Source organism: Hydra vulgaris, chromosome 07, assembly GCF_038396675.1.
Source record: "Hydra vulgaris chromosome 07, alternate assembly HydraT2T_AEP".
NCBI lineage: Eukaryota > Metazoa > Cnidaria > Hydrozoa > Anthoathecata > Hydridae > Hydra > Hydra vulgaris.
Genome location: NC_088926.1, coordinates 16,512,911 through 16,525,000, shown reverse-complemented (window position 1 = coordinate 16,525,000; position 12,090 = coordinate 16,512,911). Strand labels below are relative to the sequence as shown.

The 12,090-nt window shown below is 24.5% G+C and overlaps 1 protein-coding gene across 1 annotated transcript in view; it reads left to right on the top strand.

The window, feature by feature from the left end:
- The window catches only part of LOC101240092 (coiled-coil domain-containing protein 63), a 75,967-nt gene that overhangs the window by 17,600 nt on the left and 46,277 nt on the right, over nt 1–12,090 (top strand). The window contains exon 2 of the mRNA XM_065801205.1: nt 3,398–3,579. Within this exon, the coding sequence (XP_065657277.1) occupies nt 3,398–3,579 (182 nt within the window). The remainder of the gene's footprint in view (nt 1–3,397; nt 3,580–12,090) is intronic.

Genomic DNA, 12,090 nt, shown 5'->3' with positions numbered 1-12,090 from the left:
TAAGTATTTTTTGTATTATTGCTGAATAACGAGTCTTTAGCATTTTTTTACATAATTTTTTTGTCAATAAATTTTAAGGAAAAATATTTATGTTTTCTAAAATCTCTATGAAAATACGACTTTACCTTAAATACTAAAGATTTGAACCCAAATATCTTTACAACTTGACGTGATGGTGAAAAATGGTTTGCATATTTGAAATCAGCATATTTAATTTGTTTTAAAAAACCACCTAGTTAACAAGATATGCACAAAAAATTTTTATTTGTTGATCAGTGTTATTATTTTAATTGACATCAGTTGTTCTCTAGTTTAGATTTTTCATTACGCTTGTTTCATTGTTGTTGTTTTTTACTTATTTTTATTATTTAAAAACTCTTTATTTACATTTTTGCTGCTGTTTATTTCAAGTTAGGAAAGTTACAAAATTCTTTGCATAATAAATATTTAAAAAATGACATTTGTGCAGATAAGTGTCATTTTGAACATACTTTAAAATAAGTTAATATATTTTTTTTTCAAGGTAATTAAAAATACTGTTGGTGAACTAAATTTCCTTGTAAAGTACACCAAAAATAATAATGTAAAATAAATTAAAAATAAAACTTGCAATGATATGTATCATTCATGTTTTATTTTTGTGAAACATAAAATAAGATTACTATATTTACATAAACTTTTATGTTGTCTTTTTTTAATATACAATTACAAAAGTTTAATTTATAAATACAAAAATTATTTTTTTTTCCAAATTTAATAATACAAAAGTTACTAGGTATTGAAATTTGCAGCTTAAATCAACCTGCCACCCTCATGTGATAAATGAATAATGCCTAGCCTCTAAATGCGGTTTTTGCTTGTTTAAATTAATTTTAAAATAGCATATTACAACCAAAGCTTGTTCAACTAACATTTTATTAGACTGAAATTGGCAAGGAAAGCAAGTTCCTCATCTGAAAGTTATTGAGCAAGTTCCTCATCTGAAAGTTATTATCAGTTTAAACAAGATTTTTTACTTATCGCTGACCATGTTTTAAAGCACAATAGAAATGTACTTAAATATATTACTTAAATGTACTTAAATATAAAATTTCATATTTAATTAAATATTATCATATACAACCCTCAGAATTAGGGTGGGTATTCGGCAATGCCAACCTAACTGCTGACCTTAACATGTTTGAGGTCGGCAAAAAATTGCAGACTTTGTTTCTATGTATGTATTTATAGACCATATATATATATATATATATATATATATATATATATATATATATATATATATATATATATATATATATATATATATATATATATATATATATATATATATATATATATATATAAACCTTTGTATCAAATTTTTTTTTGCAGACCTGTGGTAACCTCTAAAAGATTGAAGTTGGCAAGTTATTGCCGGCCTCATTTTTTTCTAATTTTGAGGATTGCATATATATGCAATTTTAAAACAACATAAATTCAAATTTAAATTTAAAATTTACACAAAGATATTTATTTAATGATAAAAATTATATTATGAAGTTAAATGAATAAAACTATGAATATCTATGAAAAAAAGGAAGGAAAAAAAGAATCAGTTAAGTTATTAAATTGATTATAAAGTACTTAAGAGTGTTCAGGAGAACACTTTTGTAATGCTATGACAGGAAATTTGTCAGGATTTGCACATAAAAAAAGAGTTTGAGAGAATTGCAACGAAAGTGAAGTGATTTGAATGCCGCAATGGTTAACCTGTTTCTTTGGGATAACATTGCAGTTATTAAATTCAAGAGAGAGAGGAAAAGTTTTTTGCAAATAGTTTTTTCTTTTCCTTGAAAACAACACTGTTAAAGATTTTCCGAAAGTCTTTTGAGCCTAGTTTTCTGGAATAAAATTTGAGGTTTGGTAAATTGAGAATAAAATTTGAGGTTTGGTAAATTGAGAATAATGAAGCATAGCATCAGACAGTTACTTTTGCATAAAAAGTTGTTTTCAAAAGAATTCTTGGGAAAAAATGATGGAAAAAGCAAAAAAAAAAAAAACAATTGGCAATAGCAGCTGCATAAGTAGGTAAAAACCATGGTTTAGAATAAACCTTGGTTTAGAATTAGGCTTGAGAAACCAATTAAGAGAAATAAAAGCTTCCATAACTACTTGAATCCAGGAGAATATATTGGAGGCACAATTATCTACAAAGAGATAAAAAACATCAGTTTGAAGATTTTTTGTAGTTTTAAACCGACCAAAAATAAGGTTTTTGATTTTTATGGATATAAATTGTTCTCTAAATAAAAACTTCATATTGCTTTGTGAGCAACTAAAATTGATGATATTTCTTTGTTTAGCTCAAATGGACCTTCATTTGAGCATCAATGATCAATGTAATTAAGGATTATTGGTCGAGTTATTTATTCAAATAGAGGTGTCAATCATTAAAAAGAGATGTCTTTAAAATTTTCCAATTTAAAAGAAAAAAGTTTGCAGAACCTGTATTCAAAACCGCCTTTTTTAACTTTAGATGATCTAAGTTGCAATAAAAAAGATTTTACTATCAATAGATGGCGCAAATAATTAAAAACTGTTCCTAACATGATTTAGTGAATATTGCAATAATATAACAATATTGTATTTAGTATTTATATTATATATTATTATTATTCTATACGGATATATTTAATATAATAATATTGAATGTAATGTTTTTATTATTTAATATAATAATATTGAATGTAATGTTAATATTCTTATTTGGTAGTTATTGTAGCAAGTCAACATTGATTTCATAACTGATAATATTAGAAATAATAATAACACTAGCACACAAATTAGGCTCTAATATCAAAAACTTTTTCATTAAGCAATCTGGTATTGAAATGAAATTTGATAAATAGAAAATTGGATCATGTAATGTTAAAAAAAAATTAGCTGTTTTAAAATTTTTTTAAAAAACCTTACAATTTTTTTCCTGCAAGAGAGCAAGTCAAGTTATGATTTGCAAAATTAGGAATTTGTTTAGTATTGCATTAGTTGAAAAAATTTTATTAACTATGACAAAAATACTTATGAATTTTTGACACATTACTAAAAAAAGAAATATTATTTTTCTTACTTAGTGTTTTTTTTTGTAACTTATCATAAAAAAACAAAGTTCGAAAAAAGATCAAGAAATTTAAGCCTGTCCAGATTTTAGCTTTTAAAAATGTTTCATGTGGAAGCTAGAAACAAATGGTTTTCTTGTTTCACCATAGTTTTAATTCTTTCTCAAACATTTTTTTAAACAGTTTTTTGATTTGTATTTAATAAAAATGATACTGTACATTCACCAATCACTGTTTTCTTTTTTCTGCAAGTAGTTTTTTATTTTATAAATTTACTATACAAAAATATTTTTTTTAAGAACACGAGTTATATCGTCTCAAGAAAGAATATAGAGTCATAGAAAGTGAACGTAAAACTTACACAAAAGAATCACAAAGTATTATTCGAAAGCAAAGAGCTACTATTGCATCTCTAGAAGCTCAGCATAATGAATTGAATAAAGAAACTTCGTTAGCAGTTTTTAACAAGGAACATAGCAATGTTGGTTAAAATTTCAATTGTTTTGCAAAATAATGAATTTTTTATATCTTTTATTTTAGGAATTTAACAAATGTCTTAAATAATAAAATGATTAATTTTTAGTGCTTTTAAAACTTTGTTTTGAAAACCCTATCCACCAACACCTTACCAATAAATTTTTCCACCAGCACTTAGCAACTAAAATCTTAATTCCAGCACCTTCATTTACTAAAATTTTACCACCAGCATATAATCACTAAAATCTTACCACCATCTTAATTGCTAAACTTTTTCCATCAGCACTTTAACCTCTAAAATCTTACCACCAGCATCTTAATTACTAAACTTTTCCATCAGCACTTTAACCTCTAAAATCTTACCCACCTGCACCTAACCACTAAGTAAATTAGAATTTCTTTAACTTATAGTTGTGTCTTTTTGTCTGAAAATCAAAACTCTTATAAAATTTGCAGACAGGCTAGATAAAATTAAGTTTAACTAATAATTTAGCATGTACTTCACTAAATCTAATATATTATATACCAATCAGAATTTCATGTTTATTGTTATGTTTTGAATAAATATTGATAAATATTGATTATTGTATTTTAATTGGTTTAAAAATAAACTATTTTTAATGAGTTCAAAAGTTTGCAGACATACTGATTATTGATATTGTAAACAAATACTTTGTTGAAATAATTCAAAACCTTTGTTTTATAAGTGATTGAGGTATAAGAAATTGGGGTAAAGAAGTGTAATATATCTCCAGTAAAAAATTTGATAGCCAGATGAGCTCAAATGAAAATTTGTTTCACGAGATTTCAACTGGTAAATCTGCTGATTGACAAATTATGAAGAGATATGAACTTACTAGATCCATAAAGATTAAAAGGCAATTAGGAAGACCATGCAACACAAAATATTGTTAGGATAAAAAGCTTGTGATACTAAGCAGTGAAAACCCCCATTTAACAGCTATTGATTTAAATGAACAAATGTTATTAGTTGTTTATGTCATGGAAATGTATTTGGAAAATGTCCAGCCTAAAAGTTTGTATAAACACTTATAAATAAATATTTACCCACAAAGTTTTGAAATCTTCAAAAAACATAGTAATAAACATAAAAACTTTTTAGGTTAATATGTATAATATAGTGGCTTTAGTAAAATTATGCTGAAATATATATATATATATATATATATGTATGTATATATATATATATGTATGTATATATATATATATATATATATATATATATATATATATATATATATATATATATATATATATATATATATATATGAATAAAGAAAATATCTTTATATTATCATGTATAATATTGTATACTTGAAAGAGTGCTCAATAGATAAACTAGAGCTATAAAGTATTTATGTTACTGTTACCCGCAGTACCAGGAATTAACTAAATGCTAATGTTTATAATATAATTTAATATTGCAACTCTGAGTTTCATGTGTTATCACAATCATCAGGCAAGTAGTAAAAGTTTAATTTTACTACAATTTGTTTAGTAGACGTTACGGTTTATATTTGTATTTTAGATCGTTACAGGAGGGAAATTGATTAGTAGTTAGGTTAATAATATTATTAATTTGTTTTTAGTTGGCTAATAATTGTGAAATAGTTATATGTTTAATGTTGTTTAAAATATTTTTTATGTGTTAATGTGTATTATTTGTGTATTAAAAAATAATAAAATAAAAATAAGAAAATAAGAATTAAAATTGATATAAAAATATACATAATATTATGAAATATATTACAAAAGCTGTGTATGTGAGTAGTTTATTAGTTAGCCTAGAGATATATGGAGCAGATTAGTATAGTTATTTTTATTTATAGTTGTTAGTCAGGTTTGTAGCGAGCTTTGTAATTTTTTAATAAGAATTTATTTTCATGGCGGCACTTTGATATAATTTTGGTTCTCTTATTTAACAGTTCTTCAGGTTTTGGATATGATATAATAGTAAATTCTCATACAGACATAGTGGGCATCTTTTAGAAATATTCGAGTAGGAGGGTACTGATTTGAGAATAGACCATTTTAGCATAGGGGTTTCATTAAAATTGTTTTTTAAATCCCAGACATAGTTTGATAGAGAGGTAGAATTTTTGTATTTAATATTGTTGAATGATGATTTGTGGTTGTTGTATCTGGTTTTCCACTCACCTTCTGTTAATCCTATATAAACTTTGCTGGGTTGGTTTTTTGCTGCGATGATGTATTTATATATAATATTTGTGGATTTGCACTTACTTTTCAGGGGCATTCTGCTTTGTTTCGACAGTTGCATTTTGGATCATTATTTTCAATTCTAGGGAAGATAATTTTTGTTGTTGTGGTTTTTTATTAATTAACTATTTATTAATTGGTTCAACGGCATACAAAAATAGTTGTTTCTTCATCCAATTCGACATAAATGAATTTTATCCATCTATAACTACAGAAATATTTAATAAATCTGTTTCCTTTGCAAAACAACACACGCTGAAATTTGCAAACTTGTAGGGATCTACATTCTCAACGAATTATCTAATATGATTATAAAAACCAACATAGGGCTTTACCATGATGATGGCTTGTTGATAATACGCAATTCTAACGGCCAAGAAATGGAGCGAATGCGAAAAAACATAATCCAAAAGTTTAAAGACGTTGCATTTCAAATAGACATACAAACAAATCTTAAATCAATTAACATCCTTGATGTAACTTTCAATTTAGCCCAAAACACCCATAAGCTTTTCAAAAAACCCAACAATAATCTTCACTATATCCACATATCTTCTAATCACCCACCACAAATTATTAAACACTTACCTACTTCAATATCAAACAGACATCACAAAATTCCTCCAGCGAAGTTATATTTAATCAATCTAAAAACGAATATGAACAAGCACTAAAAAATAGCGGATACAAAAACTACTCCCTCAAATATCAGATCAAACAAAAAATACCCCAGAAAAATCGTAAATGCAATATCATATGGTTCAACCCCCCATTTAATAAAAACGTCTCCACAAATGTTGCAAAAATGTTCTTGTATTTACTAGAAAAAAACTTCCCTAAGACACACAAACTACACAAAATCTTAAACAGAATCACTTTAAAGGTAAGTTACAGTTGCACTGAAAATATAGAAAAATTATAAAAAACCACAACAACAAAAATTATCTTCCCTAGAATTGAAAATAATGATCCAAAATGCAACTGTCGAAACAAAGCAGAATGCCCCTGAAAAGTAAGTGCAAATCCACAAATATTATATATAAATACATCATCGCAGCAAAAAACCAACCCAGCAAAGTTTATATAGGATTAACAGAAGGTGAGTGGAAAACCAGATACAACAACCACAAATCATCATTCAACAATATTAAATACAAAAATTCTACCTCTCTATCAAACTATGTCTGGGATTTAAAAAACAATTTTAATGAAACCCCTATGCTAACATGGTCTATTCTCAAATCAGTACCCTCCTACTCGAATATTTCTAAAAGATGCCCACTATGTCTGTATGAGAATTTACTATTATATCATATCCAAAACCTGAAGAACTGTTAAATAAGAGAACCAAAATTATATCAAAGTGCCGCCATGAAAATAAATTCTTATTAAAAAATTACAAAGCTCGCTACAAACCTGACTAACAACTATAAATAAAAATAACTATACTAATCTGCTTCATATATCTCTAGGCTAACTAATAAACTACTCACATACACAGCTTTTGTAATATATTTCATAATATTATGTATATTTTTATATCAATTTTAATTCTTATTTTCTTATTTTTATTTTATTATTTTTTAATACACAAATAATACACATTAACACATAAAAAATATTTTAAACAACATTAAACATATAACTATTTCACAATTATTAGCCAACTAAAAACAAATTAATAATATTATTAACCTAACTACTAATCAATTTCCCTCCTGTAACGATCTAAAATACAAATATAAACCGTAACGTCCACTAAACAAATTGTAGCAAAATTAAACTTTTACTACTTGCCTGATGATTGTGTTAACACATAAAACTCAGAGTTGCAATATTAAATTATATTATAAACATTAGCATTAAGCTAATTCCTGGTACTGCAGGTAACAGTAACATATATACTATATATATATATATATATATATATATATATACATATATATATATATATATATATATATATATATATATATATATATATATATATATATATATACACACACTTATATGTTGTCTGAAAGTTTTCTTCCATATTTTGTTGACAAAAAGTAAAAGTTAAAATGCAAGTCCGGATTTTTTTTTTTATTAATTGATAGACTGCCTGCCCCAACCAAACCCTCAGTCGATGTAGCAGCACTCCCTTGCGAGTCAGGCTAAAAGATAGTAGATGTAGCAGCACTCTGTTGCGAGTCAGGCTATTTGTCAGTCGATATAGCAGCACTCCCTTGCGAGTCAGGCTATTTGTCAGTCGATGTAGCAGCACTCCCAAGCGAGTCAGGCTATAAGATAGTCGATGTAGCAGCACTCCGTGCATGATTTACAGTAAAAAAAATTAAAATAAAAACATTTTATTAAAAAAAATAAAAATAAAAACATTTTAATAAAAAAATAAAAATAAAAACATTGTTTATATTGTTAAAAACATTCAGAATGTTTTAAAAAACATTCTGGTCAGTTAAGTTTGCGTTTTTGCGGCTTTTTTAAAAAACAATTAATTTGTAATTAAATTAATTGTTTTTACTTTCTGACAACACGCAACATGTATATATATATATATATATATATATATATATACATATATATAAATGTATGTATATATATATATATATGCATATATATGTGTGTGTATAGATATATATTCATTATATGTATATATATATATATATATATATATATATATATATATCTATGTATATATATATATATATATATATATATATATATATATATATATATATATAATATATATATATATATATATATATATATTATTGGATATTTATGTGAGCATTTGCTCAATTTTTTTGCTTATCTAAATTGATACAGCTTTTATAGAAAAAGTACAAGAAAACGAAGAATAAATAATGAAAAGATTGCTGCCTCATCCCAAAACCTCAGTCAATGCAGCAGCATTTCCACTGCGAGTCAGGCTGTTTTTCAGTCGAGGTATGCACCGAAGCCCCCGGCAGCAGGCTATTTCAGTATGACGTCACACTGCTCACCTAATTCAGCAGTATAACATATATATATATATAATATATATATATATATATATATATATATTAGGGCCCTGCGAATCACTTTGATTCATTTCGCAAATCAATTGTTGCTTTGATTCAAAAAAATGCTTCAATTTTTATCTAATCATTTATTTCTGGATTTTTCCGATCCATTCATAGATATATGGCGCTATAATACTATCAAAATAATTTTATTTATTCAAAAATTCCTTTTAAGCAAACGCTAAAAGGGTAATCAGAGCAAGATGTTTACTAAAAACAATTTGTTTTAATTTTTTTGAAATGTGTGTTATAAAAAAATGTTTAAACTTGCATTTTCTTATATTGCTGATTTGATTCGTGATTTGATTTGATATATAGATATAGATGTATGTATATATGCAGGCTTGGTCGGGAAGCAGGTGCGGTCGTACTTGATTACTGACCACAAAAATAGTATTTAGTTGTGACAACTTGGCCATATTTATTAGATGTTTTGAGAACATTTAATGTAATTTGTTTTGCGGATATACATGAAAACATACATTGAGAACATTTAAGTTTATGAATTTATTATTTTCATTTAATTTATTATTTTCATTTAATTTATTATTTTCATTTAATTTATTATTTTCATTTAATTTATTATTTTCGTTTAATTTATTATTTTAAAATTTTGTTAGTTTTATTAGAATCTTGTTGAAATATGACAAAAGTATAATAGTAAAAATAAAAAGTAAAAATAAAAGAAATTATATTACACTCTTTGATAAATAGAAGAGCATTTGTTTCTTTATTAAAAAATCATTAATAGTAAGTTGTTACTTTATATTTAAAATGTCGCATAATTTTTAAAAAAAATTATAAAAAAGCGAAGTTACGACCATCATGACAAAAAAATCATAAAAATGCTAATAAAGCTTTAAGTAAAAACTAGGAAACTCAGCATATAATAACATCAATATATCCTAGACCACACCAAATGATTTTTTTTACCATGCTGTTCACTGCATTAAGTCTGACAAAGTAGTTTTTGTCAGACTTAATGCAGCGAACAGCATGGTGTTTTAGTGTTTAGTCATTATTAATTTTTACATTGTCAAAAAAGTTTAAAAGTTTTTTCATTATTGTTTAATAGACTGCCTGCGCCAACCAAACCCTCAGTCGATGTAGCCACACTTCCTTGTAGCAGCAGACTATAAGATAGTTGATGTTGCAGTACTCTCTTGTAGCAGCAGGCTGTAAGATAGATGATATAGCAACACTCCGCTCATGTTTTACTGTGAAAAATAAAAATAAAAACATTCAGAATGTTTTTATTTTTAAAATAACAAGATAAAAACATTCAATATGTTTTTAAAAATATTCAGAATGTTTATAAAAACATTCCAGTTTTTTAATTTGTGTTTTTGTGATTTTTTACAAAAAAATTAATTTTAATTAGTTTCTCTTATTAAATTAATGCGTTTTGTTATAATCATTAATTTTGTCAAATTAAATGTCGTAGAGTAGCTAAATGTTGTATTTTACCACAACTGGTAGGTTTAATACTTTTACTCTAAGAATATATATATATATATATATATATGTATATATATATATATATATATACATATATATATATATACATATATATATATATATAATACATCTTTTAAAATTACCTAATGACGCTGACCACAATAGGTCAATGAAATATTGTAAATATATTAATGTATCTAATGTATACATATTTGTAAATATATTAATGTATCTATGTATACATATTTGTATATATATATGTATACATAGATACATTAATATATTTACTATGTATACATTAGTATATTACTAATATACTAATGTATACATATTTAATTGTAAATGTATTAATATATCTATGTATACATATTTGTATATATATATATATATATATATATATATACATATATATATATACATATATATATATATATATATATATATATATATATACATATATATATATATATACATAAATGTTTCTATATATAAATATATATATATATATATATATACATATATATATATATATATATATATATATATACATATATATATATATATATATATATACATATTATGCATATGTTTATTGAGTACAGTACATATTATGCATATTTTTTTTTATTAACATATACAAAAAAAATTAAATTTTTAAATTAGGCCTGGTCATAAGTATGGAAACTTATGACCATTTTAAATGTTCCCTTGCAAACAATAATCTACCCATCTTATTTTTCTTAGAAATTAACGGTTTTTCGACAGCCACTCTTTCAAATAACCCCGCATCATTTAACCTTCTACGAATTGTCCTGTCAGATAATAAAACTCCATGCTTTTCCAAGATTTCTTCTTTTATATCCTTTGATGACTTTCGAGGATCTTTTGTAGAAGTCTTTTTTATAACTTTATCCAATCTTTTTGTTGTTTTTCTTGGTCTTCCAGGTTTCATTTTCATTTCCACAGTTCCCCTTTCTTTGAATTTTTTAATAATTTTTGAAACTGTACCTTTTGGAACTTGAAAATTTCGAGAAATATCAATTAGTTTATTACCGTTTTTAAAACACTCAACTATTTTATTTTTAATATCACTAGAATAATATTTTCGCGGTGCCATACTGATTAATATAAAAGTAAACTATGATGAACTAACAAAGATGTCAATTCTAACACGCTTTAATTCTAAATGATAAGATTTGTTTATTTAGTGACAAGTTTGAACAAGTTTCCATACTTTGTCCAATCGAAATTAAGAAATATTAGTATGTGATAAAATGTCTTAGAAAAGACAAGTTCAAACTTGTAGTATATATAAAGTAGACTATTGCAAGTACACTCGGGTTAAATAATTTTGGTTTTATTTAATACAAATAAAAAAAAATGTAATTTTAAAAAAGTTTCCATACTTTTGGCCACCACTGTATATATATATATATATATATATGTATGTATATATATAAATTAGTAAAAAATCTTTTTTTTTTCAGTGTAAAATCAAAATATTAAGAGTAAAGGTATTAAACCTACCACAACGGGTTTATTACCTTTACTCTATGATTATATATGTGTATATATATATATATATATATATATATATATGTATATATATATATATATATATATATATACATATATATACATATATGTATATATATATATATATACATACATATATATACATATATATATATATATATATATGTATATATATATATTATATATATATATATATGTATATATGTATATATATA